At 37.1% G+C, this 25,532-nt stretch overlaps 1 protein-coding gene across 4 annotated transcripts in view; it reads right to left on the reverse strand.

The window, feature by feature from the left end:
* Positions 1–25,532, reverse strand: part of TENM2 (teneurin transmembrane protein 2) — a 1,190,981-nt gene that overhangs the window by 290,142 nt on the left and 875,307 nt on the right. For 3 of the 4 annotated variants that reach the window (XM_087760050.1, XM_087760049.1, XM_087760051.1), the window contains one exon: positions 24,980–25,063. The exons of the other annotated variant lie outside the window; for it this stretch is intronic. In XM_087760050.1, coding sequence (XP_087616176.1) covers positions 24,980–25,063 — 84 coding nt within the window. The remainder of the gene's footprint in view (positions 1–24,979; positions 25,064–25,532) is intronic. 4 annotated transcript variants of the gene reach the window in all.

A 25,532-nucleotide genomic window follows, 5' to 3' on the forward strand; every position in this document is an offset into this window, starting at 1 on the left:
ATTTTTCTAATTCATTTAATTCTTTTCCTCAGTAAGGCTACAAATAATTATTGCATTTTAAAGAAAGTGTGGTTTGTTTTCAGTTAGTAACACAGAGATGTTAAAACTATTTTCCCTATTAAAAAAAAAAAAAAAAAAGGTTATTTTTCCTCCAAGTTGAGCAACAGCAGTTAGTCCTTACAAAAGAAAAATCCCATCTGTCTCCCTGATAGGAAATGGACAGTAACACAGTAACATTTCACCACCGTTCTAACACCGGGGTTTATCATCAGCTATTTCACTGTCCTCCACTCTTCTTTCCTCAGTTTCATGCAACGCATAACGATACAAAACTCCTAGCTGTTTCAGAAATCTATGACTGCAACATACTAGACACAAATTAAGTATATCATTATTTGAGTCACCTTTGCCTTAGAAGGCATACTCACTATGCAGCCACTGTTGTACGTAAGACAGCAGCAAGAGAGTTACAAATCTGGGAAGAAGCGCTGCGCAGACTGTACAAAACCACCGTAACATCCTAGGAAGGAGGCATTTTGACAGGTGAACGCCGACGTGCACCGATCTTCAGAGATACTCAAACAGTGGAATGACAGAGTAGGTTTCACAGAGAGAAGCTGATATAGCAGCTCAGTAAACTATCACAATCCGTGTTATTTTCCACATATGCTGGGAAAAAATGCAATCAGTAGAGGAAACTATTTGCTATGAATCTGCCTTTCCATTCAATGTTGCTTCACTATTTAATACTACTGTCAAATTTGGATAATATTGATTCCAAGGTTTAGAGTTTATAGTCTAAAAGAGGTTAAAAATCATAACTCTTTGCATTTATAGTGTACCTATGAAGCTCTCTATGGGAAACACTGGTGTATAAACTTAAATTATAACTACCCACTATATTCTGTGTATTCATTAATATATTGATTTTGTGTGATACTATCTTCAGGAGATTTGGTTGTGAGTTGACAGAGAGACTTAAATTGCATTTCCCTACCATGCCCTTAAGGCTACATACTATACCAACAGTGCCAAATTAAACATTCGCCGCTGAAATAAACAACATCAGTAGTACTGCTGGGATAGTGCATGTTACGGGGGCCAACACTGCCATTTAAATTCAATAGTACGCCAAACAGGTTTTTTTTATTAGCTGGCAGAGGTGAGGGGAGAGGAGGGAAAGTAACTAAAATGGTTAAACCAGAGAATCAATTCCCCCCACCCCCCGACTTTCCAGATGTCTAAAAAGAGACCCCAATTAAACACCGCTATACACGTCTCCCTACAACAGTCATAATCCAGCAGCAGATAATATTTATTAAACATACCTGATTTGCAAGAGAAGAGATTTTTAACCAATTTTATATGCAGCATACTAGTATTTGCCCATTTGTACCTGTAAGACTAGTGAGTTGCGCAGTTTGATTCATGTCTTGCGCAAAACACGGATTTTATTCCAACTCCAGAAAATTAACATTCAGCATGACTGACACAACTCATGGTCTTCCCTTAAAGAGAAAAAAAATCCTGTAATACACCTCCACAAAATAAACAATATATGCTTCTACCCCTAGCCCTTCTTCCTCCCTGCAGACAGACTCAGCGTGTGGTTCCTGAGGAATTAGTTGTAGAAGAACTCCCCTGCTGACAGCAAAATGCCAAATGCACGTCCTGCACATGTAATGCGTCTGACATTTCCACATCTCACCAGGTTAACGTTTCTGACAAGTGCTTAAAAATATATGTCTTTTAAAATGTGTGTTTATTGCTGCCTTCCTACCTCCACTTTATAATGTTTTAAAATGTTATTTTACTCATGAAACCACCTCCACATTTGTCTTTTAAGTAGAAGTAATTGCTTTTTGAGGGTCAGATACCTTTTTGGAATCAATGGGTACGTTTCAGTTGATGGATGGTATAAAATGTGCAAATAGTATCTTCTTCATATACAACAGAACTGTTAAAAACTGAAAAGAATCAACATGATTGACAGATTTAACAGGGGCAGCACTGAAAATGTTTTAACACCCTACCTTCTTTAATGCTGTTATTCTCTGCAGTAGGAGACCTTGGGAAAATCTGCAAAATTTTCAAGTGTTAAAGCCATTTCTTCCCTACTTCTGTTTTTTTTTCCCATGCAAGTACAAATTCCCAGTTGGGACCTTTTACAAAGCCAAGAGGGATCTGGCACAGACACAGGATCAGTGCATCAACTGTAGTTGTAGTTGAGTCATTACAATTTTTCTTAGGGAGCAACGTATAGTGTTTGCAGAACTAAAACGGTACCTAACAGTTTTGGGCACACCTTCCGAGAAGCCTTATGGCATTACACACAACGGACATGACATTAATTTTTCTCAGAACTTCCAAAATGCTTCTGGACGGTAGGTCAGTCCTCAGCTTTACAATGTGCATCGTGGAAAGTGATTTTATCTAACTCACCCAAAGAGACCCTTGGTTGTACACTTGGCTTCATGTAAAATAATTCCAGTACACATAGACATATCTACACACATTTACACATGTTTTATATATGCCTTTGAATTAATATTTGAAATATTTTCTCCTCATTAAGTATGTTTTTCTCTCAGTGCTACTGGTATTGCCAATGACAGTAACAGTCACTGATGCTAATTAAACTTTACAATTTTGCAGTGGGATTCATAAATTACTATGATTTCTTTTAGAAATTGAATTGAATAATTAAGCATTCCTCAATAACATGCTGCACACCATAAAAATGCAAAGCCCCAAAACCCAGGCATTTTAAACTCTGCTACAGAATATCTGCACCATTCGGTGAAGGTATTTTTTCCTTTCTGTACTGTCAGTCTTGTACTTTTTAACTTTGCCCGCCCCTGATCATGATAAAAATAGATTTCAAGGAAAATTAGAGGGTTCTGAACTTCCTTGGTATTCAGTCAGAGAGGTCATTCCTGTTTCAAAGGAAGACAGACCTCGTTGGATGCAACACAGAACACCGAGTTCTCTGTAAATTCCTGCTATCTGACCCAGCCACAACTACTCATTTTTACTTCTAACTCACAATATATACGGATAAGAGTTATAAGGAGGATGGCAAACACTGTCATCAAAATATTTTTAGCCTGAACTGAAATCACAATATTTCAAAGTATTTCTCACGAATCAACAAAGGAAATGAAGCTTATTGTTGAACTTGATGATGTGAAAGGTCTTTTCCAACCTTAACAATGCTATGATCCTACTTAGCAGGAGATAACGAAGCTCAATGCCCATATGCAGAAAGGCTCCGCCTCTGGTGTATGAGAATGGCTGCAGGTAAAGAGTAAACTTGGGAGGAAGAACTACAACTATGACATATGTAGATGCAAGATAGCCATGTCATATAATTAGCCGAAATAAATTAAAAACAATAGAGTTGTTATAACACAAGCACTAGAAATTATTATTATTTTTTTAAAATCTGGTTTCATCTGAGTTAACCTGATCAAGCATTTACAGAAATAAACTCGGAGTACTCGCACACTTCCTTAGTGCCCCACACATGATGTAGCAGTGGCCTGCTGACAAGGGGTAAGGTATAACTGAAGCCATACCTTCTTAAAAAACTGCTCCAACCGAACCGACAAAAAAAAAAAAAAAAGTGTATTCCCTAAATCTGGCATCCAGCACTTCCCTGTATCTTCCTGCAATTCTCCATATATTCTTTGGAAAGACAAGATTCTCCAACAAACCACTGAAAAGGAATCCTAGAACAGCTCATTTTCTTACGCCAGACATATCAGGCATATATAGTGGCGAGGACAACGCGAGAGAGGACAGAGTAATTACAGACTGGCCTCATGTTCATGACCAAGATAGCGTTGCCAAGACCAAGAGTTGAACTCCTCCTTTTTCCCCGTCAGGATCAAATGTTTGGCACCCTGCTCTGAACTGCACACCTTCCAGACTACCCCTCCAATTCACAAGCTAACCTTCATCGATTACTCTTGGCTATAGATAGGAGGACTTGGCCTTCATGATGGATATATTCTGTTTCTGCTTTCATCAGAAATACATTCTGGATTAACCTGTTTTAGAAGTTTTTCCAAAAGTTGTAATTTTTAACAAAATGTTGATAACTGACTGATTCCAGGCTGTCTCATCAGAGACCACAAACACCCCTGACTCTGAGACAAGGTTAAAGTTTATTTATCTAAAAAAAAATACTTGGTTCTGTCTTGTCAATCTTGTCATGTGCTAGGAACAACATGACCATGTAACCAACTAATTTTTAAGTTATCAAAATGATCAAATGTTAATCCCTTAACACATACTTAAGACATTCACATACCATCATTATGTGAACTGTATTCTATACTTGCAGAAGATGGAAAGCTAAGCTATTTTAGAGACTTTTTCTGATAAAGTTTGACTTCATTAGTCTCTGCTGTGCTTAAAACTCCCAAAACAACTTACTGTTTTTTGTAATTAAAATAAACAAACAAATAAATAAATAAGCCATTGTTATCATTCCTAACAGTCACAATGTAATCTCAGGCCAGGTAGTAGATTCTACGTTAGCGCCATCAACAGTCGTGCACAGGTGTCATTTTTGCCTTATTTTGCACAGTCCAGACTTACTGAGTGCAGCATGATATTGCACCACCTGGTAGTAAAATGTTACAACAGGTATCCCAGCTACAGAAGAGTGACTTTGCACATTACAGGACTCTCAAGAGCTAAAAGAATGGATTTCTCTTCCCCCATTCCTCTCTTTTCTTTTTAATATTAAGGCACATGTTTCTTAGAGGACTTAGATGTAACTCTGATTTTTTGCAAGTTGTAAGTTTTATCTTTGGGTCCTTTAAATTATCATCTCAGTTTGAGTAATATCTTTCCTTGGCATATAATCACGTTTTTATTAAAACTTTACTGCAAATATTATACTGTATTGTTAACGGCATATTAAATTGCTTCGTTTTGTTACAAAGTTCTTAAAGCCTAAAAAATTTCTTAAACTCTTATCTAGCTAACAGATTGAATCGTGACTGTGTAACAGATTGAAATCTCCATAATGGGAGATCATATCAAAATTCCTCTGGAAGTCTGCTACTTCTCAAATGAACTATTTAAGATGCAGGGGAATACAACGTGGGGGAGCGGGAGAGAAAGAAGAAAAGTGAACCAGTGGATTCAACAAAAGAAAGGAATGAAGCCCATGAGATAACCAGACTCCTTGACAAGGGAGCTCAAAAGCACAGCGAAGAAAAAGCTGTGACTAATTTATTTATTTTAACCAGCGGATGATAAAGAGTACCTGTCTGCTTGATTTAGGGATCACTGGGAAAAACACAAGCCTACCTGTCTGAGAAATTCTGTCTTACAGCAGACGCAGCAAACCTGTCTTGCTGTGCCCCTACAAATATCTAACAGCAGTCACAGACCTGTTGAAGGGAAGGAGACAAAAAGATGACACAGAAACTTCTTCTGTATTTTCATTTTATAATTTCTTTTCCCTGTTTTATTTACTAACATCCAGATAACCAATTAGTACAGAGTTAGCATCAGTAGAAATTCAGATGCTAGCCTGTAAATGGGCTTTTTCATGCTTTGTGTTGAAGGTGCCACTTAAAGAATGCTCTAGGTTCTCATATTCCCTACATAGTGTATATATACTCTATAGTGAAGTGCCGTCAGTCAGGCACAGAAATACGAGTTTCAACAAGAAGAACAGCTGATGCATTTCGACATACAGGTTACCAACATCTCCAAGCTATTGTAACTAAAAAGCAGAACGGGCAAGGCAGCTGAATGCCTGCAGCTCATCAGTTAAAATCTAGGCAGTTGGCTTGAGGAATCAGGACCAAAGACTATATAAAGGTTTTAGCAACCGTGTTCAAAAAAGGAAGAGAATTCATGAGAGCAGTAAGAGGAACATGACACCCAATGCTGAGGGTTTCTTCTGGATATCCTGTGTGACAGCACTGTCTATGGAACCAACACTGCCCAAACTGCACAGAATCATAGCACCAAACAAGAGCTTTCTAACACTGAAACACTGAAAAACAAACAAAACTTTGTTATGCCTCTAACAGACTCAATCCTTTCTTTTTCTTGTTTCCCCACATAGAGCAAGACCGATTATTGTGTGCTCTGTCTTTGTCTAAACTCCACCAGTGTGATAATGTGATGTCGCTCTAATTTAACCCCATTATTCTCTTGTCTTTCCCAAAGTGAAACGCCACTTCTCTTCTTCCCTTTGAGGTTCATCTCAAACAACTGTCTTTGTTCTTAATGAGACCGATCCATATGTTTGCTCCTGCATATTGTGTTCAGTTAATGGGAAGATTTTTCTAACACTATAAAAACCCTTCTATTATTTGTTCCAGTCAGCTTTGTGTTCTTTTCAATAGCTGTTGTAACCGTTACCTTAGATAAAATGTCTCATATCCAACATGTTCTACTTCTGAATAGTCATCCCTCCCATGAACTCAAGCTTATTTATGTCCCTTCGGCATATGTGCCTCTCCTTTCCTCAATTTCTTCCTCTCTCATTGTACTGTACGTGTTTAAAAAAACAAAGCCAGAATGTACAGTGAAGTCATTGATCAGGCAGCCTGCAGCAAAACACTACACATGAACTGATGCATCAAAACTATAATTTAGGTTATTCATCAACAATTATACTTCTAAGTATTTGCTTTGCTGATTACCAATAAATCAACAAATAGCCATTATCAGAAAGAAGCAAGTTAATCTCTTTGTTTACTTTTGCTGTTTTATAGCTACTAATCAATGACCAAGAATGAAATTACGTACACTAACTACTCAGGTGTTTCTTTCAATAAAAATCAGGAATAAAAATAATATAAAAGTAACTAGATTAGTGAGAGTTTTGTATGAGTGTACATGCACAGTAGGAAAATATTACAAAATTCATTGAAATTACTAGCTTCTCTTCTAACGTGAAATAGCTTAATGATTTTCTTGATTTAAATGTAGACTCCTGTGGCTCAAACAAGTTGCTCTGGCAGCCAGACATTAACATGATATTGTCAAGTCCCAGACGAACCCTGTTTCCATGCCACGCCACCTTATGCCAGAAGCCACAGTGGCACAGAGCGGTGTGGCACAGAATGGTGGCCTTACACTCACCGCGAGAGAACATCACTAATCCTGGAAAATATCCAGGGTTATCAGACACTCCATATGGATGCTAGATGTTTGCTGCTGCTTTGCTCACAAAGCAATGCTGAGGAGCCCTAGTGGCTTAAGTAATATTCCTGATTTTCTTTTTAAATAGATCTCATGGCTCTGTAAACAAAATATAAGACAGGACATGGGAGCTCACACAATTGATTCCAACTTCTTTGCACATACTGTGCATAACACTTGCTTTAGATTACGGGGAACGTGAGTCCAACAATTTATGTCCAGTTTTATCTTGGTGAATACCTAGTAAACTTATCCAGCACTGAGAAATCTCTCATGGGTATTGTCACTTCAGTTTTCTCTTATGCCCTTTCCCCATCAGATATCATCTGAATTCTCCCAAACATGCTGGCCCGCTGTGGTCTAACCATTACAGCATTTATCTTGAGCAAGTTTTCAATTTTTCATAGTGACCTGCGACTATGGCAGGGTTTACTAAAACAGTTTCTCTCTCCATATTCTATTTCCTTGACAGAAAGAATACATGCTTCTTCTCAAAAAGGCTTAACATCATTATTCAAACATCATCTTTTACCAAATTCCCTCGTTTCCGGCAGGCTGATGGAACTTCTGTGATCAAATTCTATTTTCCCAAGAAATAACAGTTAGGGCTGGAAGCTGAAGAATTCCTACTACAGTCTGAAAACATACATCATACAGCAATTAAAAACCCTCACAACCTCACTGCGTGGGACTGCAGTAGCCATACAGTAACCATAGCTACTCATTTCAATGAAAATGAAAAGAAATAGCAATGAATAACAACGAAACCATAAAATACATTATGAAGAGCCACACCAAATCCTGAAAGCTAAGAAAACCTTCTTAATGTAAGGGTGAAGAAGATGTGCAAAACAGCCAGCTTTTTGGTTTGATTTCCCATGCTCATATTTACCTCTTCAGTAACATATTCCAAAAGTATACGTAGGCATCCGTTTCAACACTTTTGGACAGGACACAAACAGGAGAATTTACCAGCTGTGTATTGTTGTCTGATAAATAACAAGACACGTGCAATTTTTGCCATAATCCTGTTACGTTCAGGTATGTAAAGTAACATTTCGAGTAGAGAACTTAATGTGAAGAGAATGAAGAAAAGCGTTTGTTACAGTGTTGTGAAACCTAGCACGGCACCAGACTCTCCATTGCAAATTTACACAAAACATTCCGAGACTAAAATTTGGATCCCCTGCTGGCACTCTGCCAAAAGCAATTGTTACTGCCGACCTTGCCTCTCGCACCTTGCAGATTTACTAAATATATGCCACGCAGAAAAAGATCAGCCAATTCTCTCAAATACAACATGGGAGGTACAGGAGGATTTAGATCTTGCTAATTACTTACTTACAGGGCAATTTCTAGTATTTTAGTTCTTATTTATGTATGGAACTGACATCATGTTATGAGGCGATGAACCTGCCGTTAATGTCTGCGAGTCTAGGAAAAAGCAACTGTTTATCATCTGGCATCCTCATACAATTTAACGTTTAACAAATGCAGAAGTTTAAGTACTGCTGTCTCATGTGCCACAAAGAACTTTCTGATCAGATAGGATTTTTTTGATGATATAAGATCAACTCTGGGAAATACTGGAAATTTGGGATACAAGTGTCATTTATTATGAGAATACTGGCTCTCTACTCCTTTGCTCTTCATGCCACTGGAATAACCCGCAGCGATACAGTGGAGCAAGCAATGATTTGGGTTCTGAAGAGATGGGAAGTTCTACAAATGATGTCAAAAGGCTCAGTAGCATAAGTGCCTACACCTAAGTCAAGATTATTATGATTTCAGGAAACAAATTACAGGACTCACACAAATGAATTATCTTCCTTCTATGCCACAGAGGTACATAGGGAGATATTAATACAGACTCGTAGAACAATAAAGGTTAAAAGGGACCTCTTGAGGTCATCCAGTCCAACACACCAACCTCAAGAGCAAATTTCAAAGTTAGATAAGGTTAACTTCTCACTCTTTTTCATTCTTGATAAGAATACCGACATTTTGTAACTTCAGATACCTGTTTTGGTGCCTCAGATAGGAGCAGAAAGAGGAAGGGATGAGCTTAGAGCTCTTACCTTTGCTACTGACTACTTAAGGGGCCTAGATTTTGTTGGCACAAGCATATCAGATCCTCTCACACATGCAGACTTAAACAATAAGCAGTCGTCTACTTTTCCTGTGTACACTATGTTTCTGTGCTTAGACAAATTATGCAATGTGCTTGTACATGAATAATGGAGATGATTTCTAGAACTTAAAAATTTGTTATTTACTGAAACCTATATAAAATCGATGACAGCAAGACACAACATTCAAGTGACTCCAGCGTCAGAGCTTCAGGCATTAGAATAAATGTTCCTGTTTGTCAGATCTTACAAAGAAGTTATGAATGTGCCAGTCGGGAAGACTGTTTCAAAGCTCCCCCATTCAACGACGAAATCACGTTTTCCCGTTAACCCCAAGCATGTCAATTATTCAAAACACTGCCTAGGATATGTGAAAGCTCCAAGTATGGCACACAAAGTCACTCACATAACTGAGTGCATGCCACACAGGAAATCCCAGTTGGGAGCAGATCAACAATCTGAAGAAGTATAAACTCATGTCTGAGCTGAATTTAAGAAAAAGATTTTGGATTAAAACTCCAAACTCAAATATAATTAGTATCACAGCATACATATACACAAAATCTCCTTTATCGAAACTTCAGTAGCATTTATTTCAGATGTATCAGAAAAGTGAAGGTCATGCTGCATGTAAAATAATACTTTAATCCAAGGACTAAATTACAGAACTTACATCTACACAAATAAGAGAAAGTTCAAAATGACCACTACGTCTTCTTCTGTATGTACCTGCTATGACACAAAGACCTGAATGACCAATGCCTTTTTCCACTTTAAGAACAACTGGGATCTCTCTCTCAGAAAACCCCAAATAATCAAGCTGTTAGAGGTTACCAGGATGCTGACTGGGCCTAAGCCTCTTGTGGAAAAAAGAAAACAAACAAACAAACAAACAAAAAACCCCAGACAGAAAAAAACCAAACAAACAAACAACCCAGTCCAAAATGTAAATCAACAAAATAAGTAAGTCTTACCATCAGGAAATGCAGGTCTTAAATTCAGAGTCTTGCTTTGATCAAGCAAATATGACATCCTCTGATTTTACTATATAAACAAGAATAGGATATTTGTATTTTAATTTAGTACCTTTTAGCTCTTAACCATCGATTAAACAGTTTCCATGCCTTATGAAGATACACTTAAAATTATGCCAAAGCTTAACTAGCTTATGAAATAAAACAAAAAATAAGTTTAAAAAAAGCTAAAATAAAAAAAAACAAAACCAAAAAAACAATTGCTAAGGAAAACCATATCCCAAGACAGCCTGGGATAACTTAGATCTGGCAGATAGCTAAGACTGATGGGAACCAAATATCATATGCTTCAGAGGCTCCTGGAACACCCAAAAAACAGTGCGGATAAAATGATAACTAGGCAGCATCATACAGGAAGGGCAGAGGCTGTCCTTAAATGCATCCAGGAGAATCCTACTGATTTATGTGCTTTGCTTTTACACTGAACTAGAAGAACCATGTATATTATATTCCCAGCTAAAAAAAAACCCAAGTACTGTTTCAATCACTGTATAAACTGCTTTCTTTCAACACAGTTCTGTTAGCTTTTGATTAATTTTCCCCTCTAGTATATAATTGTTGAGTCCCTTAACTGGCTGATTATAATCTAATACCACGTGTACGCTGGACTCCTTTTCAACAAATTCTTCAGCTTACTGAAAAAGAAAGTATGTTGAAACAGCTGCTAGAGCATGTTTAGTACCTAGTTTACTCATCTAGATCTTGAGCATGTTGTGCGTGTTGAGCACAGATTAATTATACACTATGCCTCTTAGCGTGGTGACTCAGGAAAGCACAATCTGCGCCATGGTGCAGATTTGCAGTCCTTTGTCTTCACCTGCACGTGCAGTTTGGAACAATAAACATCTGCTCATGCTACCACTCATGAACTTTTGCATAGCATGGACCGTACTTAGCAACGACAATGACAAAACACTGTGAAAGCAGTGGATTTTGTGAGGTATACCTAAACACTTCATAAAGTACATGCACATCTTTATTATTTAAAAATGTCAATTCACTAGAAACAACTTAGTTTTCCTTTAATGGAAGTTATTTTTCATATCAGGGTGCTTACAATCTTTTGGATACTAAGCTGATGTAGGTTTTCAACTAACAAAAAAGTGCCCACATATGACAGGCATTCTAGTAAAGACAGGGTGGCGTGAGCTTACCGCAGATTTTATTTTCCTCCAACCTCCAACAAAGTACCTGTTGAACAGTGTAATTTACTTGAAAACTACATTTTTATAATATTCATCAAAGAACAAATCAGGAATGTTAAGATCTTGAAAAACTGTCTTTCTCAACTCCTCTGCCCTCTTCAGGAAGCAGACTCGGCTTGTGTCATTGCTCACCACCAGTACCTGTTACTATATAAAAGATGAAGATATCCATGTAAAGTGTGCCTATTATCCTATTGATTCAGTGTAACACTCTTCAGTGCATCTTTCCCCCAGTTTCTTAACGTGTAACCTTTTTCCATAATAGAAGAAAAACTTTGGGTTTGTATCTCTAAGTTATAAAGAAACAACAGTTTAAAACCAATATAATTTTACTGCCACTTTAATCACACTTTCTGATGCAACACGCTGAAGAAGTGATTTGCCTTTAAGCTGATAGGTTCAAACATTACTTCAACAAATTAATGATTAAGAATTAACCATGCAGTGAACCACAGCCATACGTCTGCTGACACTAGCAAGTGTTGGCTTGTAAGATGCACTGCCTGGAGAGGAGCAGGCAGCTGAGCTTTGCAAGAGAACACCCAGCTATAAGATGACACAGGGGAATCTAAAAATGCAAGGTGAAATAGAAAAAAATTAACCCTGACTTTTGAAAACTGGAGCTTACCAAGATGTGGATTATAAAATCAAATTGTTTATTTTCAGCCAATATCCCTCAAAATGAAATATAACTTAATTACCTTATCATGTCACAGACAGTAACAATTGCCACATACGAAAGAGAGAGAGGAAAGAGAGACATACTGTTACTTTGGAGTACAGAGAAAAAGCTGACAGAGATTAAGTTCAACATAACATCATTCTGGGAATTCAGAAAATTAAATTCTGTATGTTTTTCTATCAGAAATAATAAGAATGGAACTCATTGCATATGTAGCTATAAAACAGAATTGAAATTATATTATACATTGCCCTCCAACTAAAATAAGCAGTCATCTGCCACCCTTTTATTAAGTGATACCACTGTAAAAGTAGTACCTGCATTTTCTGCTCTAAGCAGGTAAGGCAAAGAGAGCTGTTCTAGCCACAGGTCACACAGTACATTGAATACCAATCAGACTAGTGTTAAAAAAACCCAACCAAACAACCAAAACACAACAACTGAGGTTATGCTGTTTGTACAGTCTGACTTTCCTGTGAGTGTAAAGAAGGCTCAGAAGGAGCTGCACCACAGTGCAACAGATGATAGATGGATATTAAGATAAGGACATAAGGCTATTCAAGTCCTGTATGTTACAGTAAGCAAGACCTTCTATGCATGGCAACTTCAGGAAAATGAATGGATTGAGATGTTATTCTGAAAAGATTCATTTTATTAAATACCAATTATTACTGTTAAATTTTGCATTTCAAAAAGCTTTGCCTCCTATCATTATATGACCTATAATCTTTCGACTGCACAAAACATTCATTGGCTATGCTCCTTTAGCTTCATAATGGCTGTAAATTTAAGTAGCCTACGAACAGAAAGGTGTAAAGAAAGCATTTTGTCTCCTACACGATAAGAAACTGTATCCTTTGTTAGAGGCCTCTTGACTGTGCCTGGAATCTTCTCAGACACGGACCTCTTCAGTCACCGCCGCCAGCGACGAGCTGCCGCTCCACAGCCACCTCCCACCTGCCACGCGTACTGGCTGAGGGGCCGGCCCGAACCGCGCCGCAGACTTCAGGGACACACAGGCGTACGCATTATTCACCTGTATTTCTAAATCCGGGTATAAACATAATTCAAGGATATATTTCTGTATATGTAATAACAGGTATTACACAAAACCACAGCTATGCACGTCACCTTCTTGACGCAGTGCAAATACAGACAGACACTCCTGTAATTTGCACATACAGAATTTTTTTCACCTATAAATTAAAGAAATTCAATTGGGAGGTCTAACTAAGCAAATGGGAAGCTACAGCAAAAGCAAACAAAGCTGAAGTTGGAAGGAAAAGTTAACCAGACTGAACTTCGCATTATTTTGCTGTTCCAAGTTTAAAAGACACATACGCGGTTACCTGAAGTGTTCAAAGTTTTCTAATTTTATGTAGTAGGAATCTTGTAGAAAATGTGTGTGTGTGTGTGTTTTGTTTGTTTGTTTCTTTTAAAGACTACCTCAATAGCTAATTAAAATCTAGTCCAAGAACAACTTTTAGGAAACAAATGTACATAAACAGTTGAAGAAAGCTACGCAAGTAATTTAATAAATTCTAGGATTTCCAGATTAATTTTAGAAATCGCCTATCTTTAAAGAGATCAGGTAAATGTAGTTCTTTTTAATTTTCTGAAATGGATCATATTCTGGGTTTGCCTCAGTTGAGCTCCAAAGGATGAAAAAGTAAAATTAAAAGGACCTCCTCCTCTCTAAATATGAAATGGCTTTCTACACAGCCCAAACAAAATACACTAAACCCAAATTCTAAAAGAAATCCAGGGGTTTATGAAAATACTGGTTCTACTATAGCTTCATTTTCAAAAATGTATTGATGTAACTGAAAAAGACAACAATATCTGTGACTGATAAAAGTATGCCATTGGAAATATCAGTGGACAGTAACACCAGAAAGGGTGCTTGCAGGAATAAACAGTTTTTGAGCACGTATCCACAGTTCTGATGATACAGGCTAAACCACACATGCTGCACTATTCATCTTACTTTGAGAGTCAGGTTTAAACATACTTCTAGCCTGCTTATGTTAATGCCAAGAGACTTAAACTTGGGCAGTACGAATTTACGGCAGATACGAGAAGAATAAAGGAGAGTAGGTCGCTATGTCAAGAGAAGCAGCACAGTGGTCTGCCCTGTATTACTCTCTTGGGGCATCCCCGGTATATTGGGGAGGGCACTTCTGATAGAAGCCCTTAGAACTCCAGAAAACAGCTAACTACAAAAGACCTACATGTAGGGAAAAAGCCCATAACGTATCTTTTAAAACGATAGAATATGTATAAATAATAACTTTCCATAGAATCCTGTGCTTACATGCCTTATCAACAAGGAGGCTTAATAACTCCTCATGTCAACAGGGACTGGAATAAACAACCCCTGTCTATTTATCTATGTCTAGTTTATTTTTGGCAGTTTTAGTGGAAACAACTTAAAAACATGTTCTTAAAAACACAGCACAGTTTTCCAGAGGTTGCACACATTCTACATTCCAGTAGTCTGTCTAGCCGAAGGTTATGATCTTAACGTTAGGTAAGTATTTATTAATGAAATTCTATGACTACAACTAACACCAATCTTAGCTGGCTAACTCATTGCAAATGAGAAGTCGTCTTTGCAACACTCTAGGGTGAAAGAGACAAAGGCGCATTTCAGAAATTACAATTTCTCAAGATCCACACCGGAGCAGGAAGTGGATGACAGAAGACACCACTTCAAACGGACCTTGAAAAAGTCCGAGTACCTAATACTGTCCAATTCTTCTGGCAAACTTGTATTTAACAGGAATTCCAGGAACTCTCACCTGGAATTCCTACCTCAGGTTAGAAAAACATATGAATATTGAAGTAGATATTTCTATAATGAGAACAACGAAGGTGAAGGAAAGGGAATTTCTAAATGCTAATTTGATTGTCATGTAAAATAATGCTCAGAAGCATGACCTGGTCAAGGAACCAAATCTAGAACTGCATTTAAATTAATTAAAAGCAGACTAAGGAATTCAGGTAAGTACCCTTATTCAGCACACAGATTTTTAAAATATGTTTTTCTATATTAATTTGACAAGGAAAACAGAGGTAGAAGCATTCGGTAATTATGCTGCCTCCACATTGTTAACATAAATTCTCTAAATTTTCTAAGAAAACCGTTTAAAATTTACTTAGAAACCTCAATACCTCAAATTCAGTCCTTCTATATTGTTACAATAAAACTAAATCGTGGAGGAATGATCACATCAAGAAGGTTTGAGGCTATACTAATGTCTGTATCCCAACAACCTACTCCAACAAACTGATCACAGAACTACTCTGCTGCTTTACCAATCCAAATACTTCTTCCCATCCCAACTTCTCACTCTAGAGAGCTAATCCACTGCAAAGTCCCCGTGAACTGCTGAACTTCATACCTAAAATGCAAAGTTAAAATATCCCCCATCAAACCAGCCACAACCCAAGTGCTCCTGCTCAGGAATGGCTTCACTTAAAATCCCTGAAGGTGGTGAACAGCACCACCTGTTTTTACACAACATTTCGTAATTCCTAAACCAGCTCAACTGCTTAAATTTTATTGACTTCAAATTTTGTCTTTATGAATCTCCACATGTATTTAGTGTATCCGTGTACTCACACTTAAGAGATATTCCTGTCCTTTCCCATTACTTCACATTTAACTTTGAGACAATCTGATTTCTACTACCAACAGATTTAGAAGGACATATCTGAAAAAGCACAGTAAAGGAAAGCAAATCCCATTTAATTTTTTGGTAATAATTAACATTTGCAGTACTTTTCATATTACTACTACTACTACTACTTTATTACTTCACTTAAATACTTGATATTATAACACTTACAATTGTTCATTGTATCATATAACACTTACAATTGTAATAATACTTAAATACTTAAAAAGTATTTACCACTCTGACAACTACGCATGCCCGAAATGACATCGCTTCCTAACACTGCAGACTTGACCAACTCTGAGCCACCTTAAAAGGAACGTCAATAATTCATATCACAGAAGTGACTTAGAAAAGGAAGAAATCAATACAGTACATGTCAATCCTATCTGTCTTCTTTAGATTCACCTAGATCTATCTGAAACACACTTTCCTTATTTCAGTTCTGCCTCTGCAGAATTTGAATCCTTTAGGCTCTATTTCATGTAGCAGTACTGCGCAGCCATGGCAGTTCTGGTCTTAATTTCCTGTTTTAGCCTTAATTTCTTCCTAGATTCAAGAGATTGTTGATACAAACCCTAAATTTAAGCTACAAAAATGCAGGTGTATTGAATACTGCCCTTAGGATATGGAGCTCGCAATTTTTTACAAAAGTAACTTTTAATCCAACATAATGTTCAGAAACCAACCCACATTGAAGCTAGTTCTGAGTCAGATCTATGAAACGAAGGATCCAAACCTTACTGCCAAGAGTAGAAGACAAAGAGCAGTTTGACTGCAAGTGCAGTTCTGTTGCTTTTGACAAGGTTTCTATAAAAAGAATGAGGCCTGACAGTGGCCAAAAGAAGAGATGCCTTTTATTACTCTGAGTATGTCAATTCTAGTGACTACGCCAGGCACCTGGTAAATTAGAACACGTGGCTGTTCAGTCTGTGCTGTGTAATAAGCTGTCAGGCAGGTTGCACAAGCTGTTTTTACTATCGAAAAGAAGCACTAATATATCTTCCCCAAAATGCTGATGATATCACATGATACACAAAGTCAAATTGCAGAATCAAAACTCGGGGGCAACGTCTACAACTGATCCTGAGAACTGCCAACTATCCTTGGAGTGGAAAGAGGAGGGAGGGCAGCAGAAGAGTTTTGCCCTAACGATGAATGTATTCCAGTGCTCAAAGAAGGCTGAAGATTTTGCATGCTAGATAGGTAACAGATGAAGATTCCTGGTATCAAAAGAGAAAGAGGCCACCTGATTTTTTTTCTAGTTGCAGAAAATTTAGTTTTCCAAAATCACTCCATTTCCCACTTCCACATGCTATTTAATGAAATAAAAATCATGCTTTATCTAAAAAAAAGATTATGTCAGTAAGTTTCAGTAAGTCCTTTGGGGGCCTCCTGACATTAACGCCACATTCAATATTTTCATTAATCGGGACCAGGTAGTTCAAGCCATGCGAGATTTGAGGCACAGTGTTCTCCTACCCCAGACTTTGACTGAGAAAACAAAGCTTTCATTCTAAATAAAAAAATGAACCAAGTACAATCAAGTATGGCCAGATTCTGAGCATACACACTACAGAAAAACCTGTCTCTGAAGCACATTCACTCTACTGAACCATCACTCAAAATCTGAAGAGTTATATCGGGATCAAACACTAACTCCTAACGATACTGTTTAAGGAAATAAATTTTGAAGAAGCATGAAAATGTATTACCAGGTATGTCTGTAAGTCTTACTGGCAGGAGAAATGCTGTGAAGCTGGTTGAAAATACTGAACTCGCTTGCCCCAGTAAGGAAGCGGGTATCAAGAGGCGTGCTGCAGAGTCTCAGCTTTTCACCTCTGCTTATTATCCTACGCAGATTTAATTCTTCCGGTACAATAATCCCATCCACTATCTACATTTCTATCAAAATGCTTGGCCCTCCACTGACAACTTCTGAATGTACTTATGCATCGTCAATGTAAAAATCTTTATTACGGGGAAGAGTTCTCAAATAACATAGTTTAAAATAATTTACTGTCATCATTTCCTCATTGCTTCTCCGTATTAAAAATCATCATGTAATCAATTTTATTTTACTTACTATTATGGCATTAGCGACTATAAAAATTGTGCCCCAGATGCAGATCCGGTTTGGAATAAAGCACATTATATTTCTAGTTCATAATCCAAACAAAAGAAAGTGCTTATAAAAGCAAGCTATGGAAACTCACAAAGCAAGCACTGGCCAGGCTCCCTCTACTTTTACCCTAGCAGTGGATATAAGTAAACCTAAACTAAGGAATTATGGCACTAGTATAAAAAGATATGTATGGAATTTGTTTTTTTTAAATCAGTTTTCTTGTCTCCCCCCTTACTCAAGTTTCACAGCATACATATGGGTATGCATAAGTAAGGGATTTTTTACCCTAACTTCAAGCACAGCAGCTTGAGAAATGTTTCAGATTAACATAAATGATAATACACATACATAAGGCTGTCTTTCAAAAAGATTTGATAATTCGTAAATGCAACGTTTACACAGATCAGGTCAAGTCAGAAGGTTTCTAATATAAGTATTTAACTTATGTAAATCTGTTTATCGCTGCTAAGGAACATGGGATGACTTCAAATGCTCACTAACTAATATACGCAGTACACAGTTAGTGCACCTCGCATGAATTCTCATTCCAATTTTTAATTACTATGCAGTCTGCAAAGACAAAAATGCACTGTCAGATTGCTCTTTTTTTTTTTTCCTTTTATCAGAACAATTAACATTAATCGCATATTACTTCACAGGCACTGCTTTTCTACACATTCATTAGTAAAATAACAAATTGAATTGAGTTTGAATAGAAGTATTAAAATAACCAGAAGTACGGAAGTTTACCCTTAAACATATTTCTATCAATATTTCCTTAGCCAGTGGTCACAAGGAGGTAATGCAAACCTTCATTTATACTCACTATGTGTTTCAGGACTCCAAACAAAAAACAAAAAAAGAGAGACAGCAATTCCTTTTAAAATTGTTTATATTAGGTTTTTTCCAGACATCATTGTCTGTTTATACTGTATACTGTTTTACTTGCATAACTTGTCAAAACGTTTTGTGAAACCATAAAAGGAGGACAAGGATTTCATACTATTAAACAGACCTCGGTGGCAGGAAGGGAAGACATTGAATTTGTTTTTACTTGAGATTTTTAAAGTTTTAGACAAAGAGTCTGAATTCATGTCACTGTGGAGTCCATCCTGGTTTTTCACCTACTAGAGAATAATGTAGCCGAAGTTTTTTTTCCTAAGCTTTCCAATCCATGGCTTTAATTTCTATCTCAACATCTTAGAATTAAGTATTCACCCATCCATATGGAGAGGCAGACATTTACTTTTTTGGATTTATTAAAATCTACTTATACTGATAACAGCATAGGGACATGTGATTTGGCACGGTAAACCCAGGTTTAACAGCCTAGTTGCTTGGATTTTGTGTAGCGGATCATTATGTTAATGCCTCTGCAGTAAAGTGCTAAACAGGAATTCCCACAACAAAGACTTCTCATTGCTGACTGAGAAGGAAAAGGTAGGACATACTGGGGTAATCTGGGAAGAGACTGCTCTTCAGGGACCCAGGAGAGGAATCTTCAAACCAACAGGCTACCAAAGGGAAGAAGACACGCCACTGCACAAAACGCCATGAATTACGTCTTTATCTGAATAACCCAGGGACACCAGACAATTACATCTTGTCTTGCAACCTTGCTTAGGAGGAAAGATAGCTTCGCAGAGCTTTACAGGATAAAGACGTACTCTATAAAAGTAAACAAATCTGCATATATGTAGAATTTCTTACTGTATTCAACTGGATCTTGAGATAAACCTCCTTATTTTGTTCTGCAGTTGCAATGATGGCACTGCACATTATGCTCCCTTAAATACCTTCTCCCATGTAAACAAATGTGACACTGATCCCACATGGCACCTGAACCTGCTCTGTCTTCACAGCCCCAGATTCATGGACGTGACAGAAAACTAGGCTTGCTTAGAGGTCTACGAATGCCACCGTGGAAAAATTTTTGCTTTGGTAAAAGAAAGGCTAAATGAGAAGTTTTCCATGATAACCACTTATTTTGAAAGAATAAATAAAGGCTTAATATTTTTGATCCAATAATAAATTGGATCAAAATAAAAAAAAAAAGGCATCAACACAGCTATATATTTTCTAAGTTCCTGTTAGTCATTTAATATTTCCTTCAGTTTCCTGAAAAAGTTTCATTATTGCTTTCCCTAAACTTATGTCCACATTTAATCACCCAAAATGCACCTCCACCGCACAGCAGATGTGTCATTAACTATTTCTGAAAAAAAGTGAAATAAAATCACCCAGCATGATAATACTATGGAATAAGTCAACACTAGCAGATGGTGTTTATTTTGTCACTGCTTGTGTTAAAAAGTACCACCTATTTCATCAGTTTCTTTAAGGTAGAAGCTTCATGTAAAAAGTGAAAAATCTATTTTTTATAAGCTGTCATAGAACTCCTTAAAATATAAGCTCTTGTTTTCATGGCTTCCAGTTTTCTAGGACATGGTGCAATACACAAGAGATCAGTTTGTATAAATCTGACACGATCGAGTATTTTGCTAGCAGCTCAGACTTCCAACACACAATCTGTTTTGTTTCTCAAGCAAATTTGCAAATTCTTTAGTTCAAATACCGGTGTTTTCAAGACAAATTCCGTAACAAGTGTTAAGCCTGCTCCTAGGAGAGGCACCTGGTAGAACTGTCAGCTTGTTTTCTTCTATGACCCAATATGCAAGAGAGCTTTATTTCCCCCTCAGAATTTCCTACATTCTCATTATTTTATATTATCATACAGTTTTGGCTATGCAGTTTGCATTCTCTGGTTGATTGTTTTTAACAAAACAGTATGTTGCATGAAGAGCAACTGTACAACCTGGACTTGGCTACTTAAAGAAATCGTTGCTAAAATCCTATGATAAAACCAGTTTTTGCTCATGTATTTTTGAAAATGGAAAAAATGGAAACCCACAAAACCTCCCATATATGCAAACACATATAATCCTCAGTAAGGCAAACCTAGACTGAAAGCAACAGTGAACTAAATTCCTCACTACTGTGATTTAAACAGAATTATTATAAACACTAACCACGGTATCCATACACAGTATTCAAATAACAAAGTAAAAGCATTTATTTATACCTGAAGGCTACTGGACAGCAGTCTACCATTCTCACTGACGATTTTAAATGTCATGCCATAGAGAGATCATCCTCCTAAATCAAATCCCCATACAACCAGTTGCATTTTGTACCTAAACATCATAAGCACAGGATAAAACCCAATCCATTTTCTTCCCCCAGAAAAGGCATAATCCCTATCTTAATTAAATTACAGTTCAATTGATAACGTCCCAAAATTCCTTTAAGAACCGACTTGTGCATCACAGGTTACCATAGATCTTTGAGACAGTTGTATGCTTGCTGCAACAACATATCTAATATATAGCTTATTAACTATAGCCATTCACATCTCCTTTTGGTATCGACAGGATTACACATGAATGCAGAGACGATGGACCCCACTACAATGTCCAGATTTGTATGTTCACAGCTTACTCAAGATCATCATGTTGAAACAAACAGAGAAGATGCTTAAACCACACTACAATGGCTGCAAAGCAAACCAAAAATAGGAAATGGTAGAAAAAGGGCTGCCTGGACAACCACTGTTACTGCACTGCAATACGGTCTTTTAATTACTTGACTCAATCCTTTCTCCCTCCCTGTTAAGTCTTCTGTTGCACTTAATGTCCAGGTTGGCTTGCGCACAAAACAGAAGGAACCGGTGCTTTTACCTTTGTCATTTAATGAGAAGCACAGGCCTCTCTAAGTGTCCTATTCAAACCATACTCTAAGCTGAGTGCTATGAAATGTCTTCTTTTGCTTTTATATAGGGCTCAACATTCCACTATCTGAATGCTTTAAAAGCATTAATTAATGTTTTTGATAAATCTCTGAGCTTTTGCTACATTACTTTACAGCTACAAAAAGAAACTCAGGGTGGTTTTGTTTGTTTGTTTTTAATTCTAGATGCTTAGTATGAGATAGATTTGCGAATTTTTTTTTGGCGTTTTTTTTTCACTCTCTCTTTTTTTTTTTTTTTAAATCTATTAAGAATTTTTCTTCCAAAAAAAAAAAAAGAGAAGTCAGAAAAGGTGAGATTTAGGTCTACTCCAAATACTACGTAGGTGAGATATTTTCCTATAGGAGGCTTTTATCCTTTTTCCTTCCAGAGTCTGAACATGGATCTGATAACAATCCTTCTGCCTGTATTTCTGAAGCACTGACCATTACAATACCTATGTTCAGCACTTAACCTCCTTTTTTTCCCATTACCTCTTGGTCTGCACCAGCAGCATCTTTCTCCTTAGCAAAGCAAAGGCCGAATAGATCAAGAAACCTAACATTTTATTAGAACACAGCAAAGCAATCCACCCACTAAATGAGCACACTCGATAACTGCGTACCTTTAAAATGAAAAGTCTGAGGGCTCTACTTATGGTGATACAAAGAGTCCTCTTCTGTTGACACAACATGCACACGGAAAGCTTTGCAACGCTATTTGGATGCGTTCTCAGCCACCTGAGGCTTTAAACCAAGGTTAGTGCCATCTGTCTGTTTTTGGCAGCATCCACATTGATGTAAAAAATCCTATGGCACATTTTAAAAGGAACAGAGAGAAAGCTTGGTTTTGGTCAATTCCCTTGAATTATTAACAAAATAGATTTGGCTGACATCAATGCCAGTCAGCACATCTGGATCTATAAGCTCACTGCACCTTTCTTACCACTCTTAGAGCATGCAACGAACTATTTTACTAGCCATATCAGATTCAGTATGTCCAAGTAATTAGACTCATAAGTCATAAAAAGTACTAAATTTTTCTATTGCTTGCCTCAGTTCTTATTTTCTTAAATGCATGTTACTGCCAAGCCAGAGGTGAGAATTAATACTACCATCAAATATTTTTGAGTTGCTATATAGTTATTAATACGTTCTCATGCTGCTCTTAATTTCTAGAGCCCTGAACAAACACAATACCAGAAATTAAAAGCAATATATCAATCAAGTTTGTTTGAATTGGGAAGGGTACCGGGTTGTCAGGGAAAAGAACTAAACCAAAGAGAAGCAATATTTGATGAAAAGCCTCAAAGCTTCAAAAGAGAAAAGACATTGTTCAGATGGATGCAATTTGTAGGGTAAAACCTTTCCGTGATCCTGGAAAACGTACTCGAGTATTTTTCTTTGAGATTTAGTATGGCCTAAATAGCATAACCCATTCATTTTACCTGTGCCAAAATCCCTTCTGCAACACCAATAATTATGAACACTTCAAAAATGCAGAGACTTTTACAAGATCATTTCTGTTCTTTATTAATTTCATCTTTATTACCAACCATACACATGCCACCTTGGGCAATTTTTAGTATTATATACCAGCATTATGGAAATTTAATTGCTCTACCAAACGCCCTGGCTCCCACTCTTCGAAGAAGCATGGAAATACAAAAAACGGTCCTTATCTCCAGTTTGAAAACGCACTGAGCATTCTTGGGCCGCATTAACTATGAAATGGTCACAGATGCTCAGTACTTTCCAGATTTTGATGTAAGAAACTGTCCCAGGATTTGCTCAGACCCTGAGATTCAAAGCTTAATGCTATTCACTAGTTTTTACCAACAATCAAGCAATTATGGAAAGAAGTAGATCAGAAAATCAAACTGGGGGTGATGAGAAAACCTTGGTTTATGTCTCATTTAAACATTAAGCAAGCAGAATATTATTCCTGTTTAGGTCAAAGCATTGACCTAAGTGCTTAAATGAAAAGCCCAAACGGAAAAGTATCTTCCATGTATGTACTAGGTCATGGTTGCAATGGAAGGAAAGAATGAAGTATCAAAATACGTCTTTCATCTCATTAGGCAGTCAAATACAAGGCAAAAATTGCAGTGTTGGGACAAAAGACGTTATAAAAAATGGCCCCTGCTAAATTACTAAGGGCACATACTGATAGTATAGTTAGTATAAGTGTACATATCCAATGGATGAAAAGCATTTTTTGAATTCAAGAAACATCAAGAGGAAGACGTCACTGAATCATTCATTATCGTTGTACTAAAAGTCCTTAAGATGTCTTTGGATTTATATTACTACAGCTTGTTAATTTTTTCTTTTGCTAAAAAGTACATTGCAAGCTTTTTTCCAAACATCCTCCTCCTCCCAAAGGAGTTTTGCTCTCAGGGAAACAAAAGGGGAGGGAGGGGGGGAGTAGTGGTACTTTAAAAAAAAAATTCTTTATCAATGAAGTGATTCCTTACAAAACCAAACAAACCAATAAAACCCTCTGATTGTTTTACACAGTCCCTAAGAGACAAAACTTTAGCGTTACACCAAGTTTAGCTGTCTGAATCTGAAACTCTTAGATCAAAAAAATTCACATCAAGAGTGAAGAGGAGCAGAGCTATCACTAAATCTTTCATTATTAAGTCAGATTTAAGAATCGCTGAAGCAACATGTATCGCATGCAAGCTTTTACCAATGGGATAAAACATTGCCCTTGTGAAAATACTGCTAGATACAGGTACCGTATTGTTTTTAAATTATGCCTGTGTGTACCCAGATCTGGCATCTCTTACATGGCTTGGCTCGCTCTCTCTCTCTCTCCATGCAATGAGCCCTGTCCCGTGAAGCAGCGTCTGCTCGGGGAAAACGCAGCCCCTTCACCACCCAGTGAAGACTCCCAATAAAAAAACCACCCTTACTTAGTTCAATCAAATCAGGAAGGTTAATACTCAACAATGAAATAGAAATAGGTAGTAGAGAGAGATCAGGTTTATTCAACGGAATATAAATACCCAGGAGGAACAAACAAACAAAAAAAATCCCACAATACTTAATAAGCAGAACACAAACAGAACTAGATAAATCATTGTAAACCCCATAAATTCCAAACTAGGTTCTAAGTTTACAAGGAATACAGTTTAAGCAAGATAAAAACCTTACGTATTAGAGAGTTCTTTGTCTCAGCCAGCTGCTGCCAGCTTGTCTGTCTGTCTTTCAATTTCTCAGAAAGGTGTGTGTGAAAATCTAAATGAAATAAAATAAATACATTTTAGAGATGGCTCTTGTCCTCCTTCTCTTCCATTCCATTCACCGTTGGTGTAATACAGCCAAGAGAGCGTTTCACCTCCTCCCACCCAAAGCATTCCCAAATAATAAAAAATACATTACTCATTATTAACTAGAGATTGAGAATTCTTTTGTCTTGTTATCAATGACATATAAAAAGGCATATTGAGTAGCAGCAGTACTGGTGAAATCTTGCTTTGCAGGAGGTACACATACTCACTTTCATTAACCATGAAAAAGGACAAAGCGCATAAGAATCTGGCTATTATACGTGCGTTAGAATTTAACCTGAAGTCCATGAGAGTTTCCCGTAATGCTGTACAGTAGGTATTGAAGATCATACTAACTTATTTTTTTGTGTATTATTACTCCTATAGCCAAATACGTATCATTACAACCTTCTGAAAGATAATTTTTATTATCCAAG

This window comes from Nipponia nippon, unplaced genomic scaffold (genome assembly GCF_047370975.1).
Source record: "Nipponia nippon isolate SJK-2023a ecotype South Korea unplaced genomic scaffold, ASM4737097v1 scaffold_21, whole genome shotgun sequence".
NCBI lineage: Eukaryota > Metazoa > Chordata > Aves > Pelecaniformes > Threskiornithidae > Nipponia > Nipponia nippon.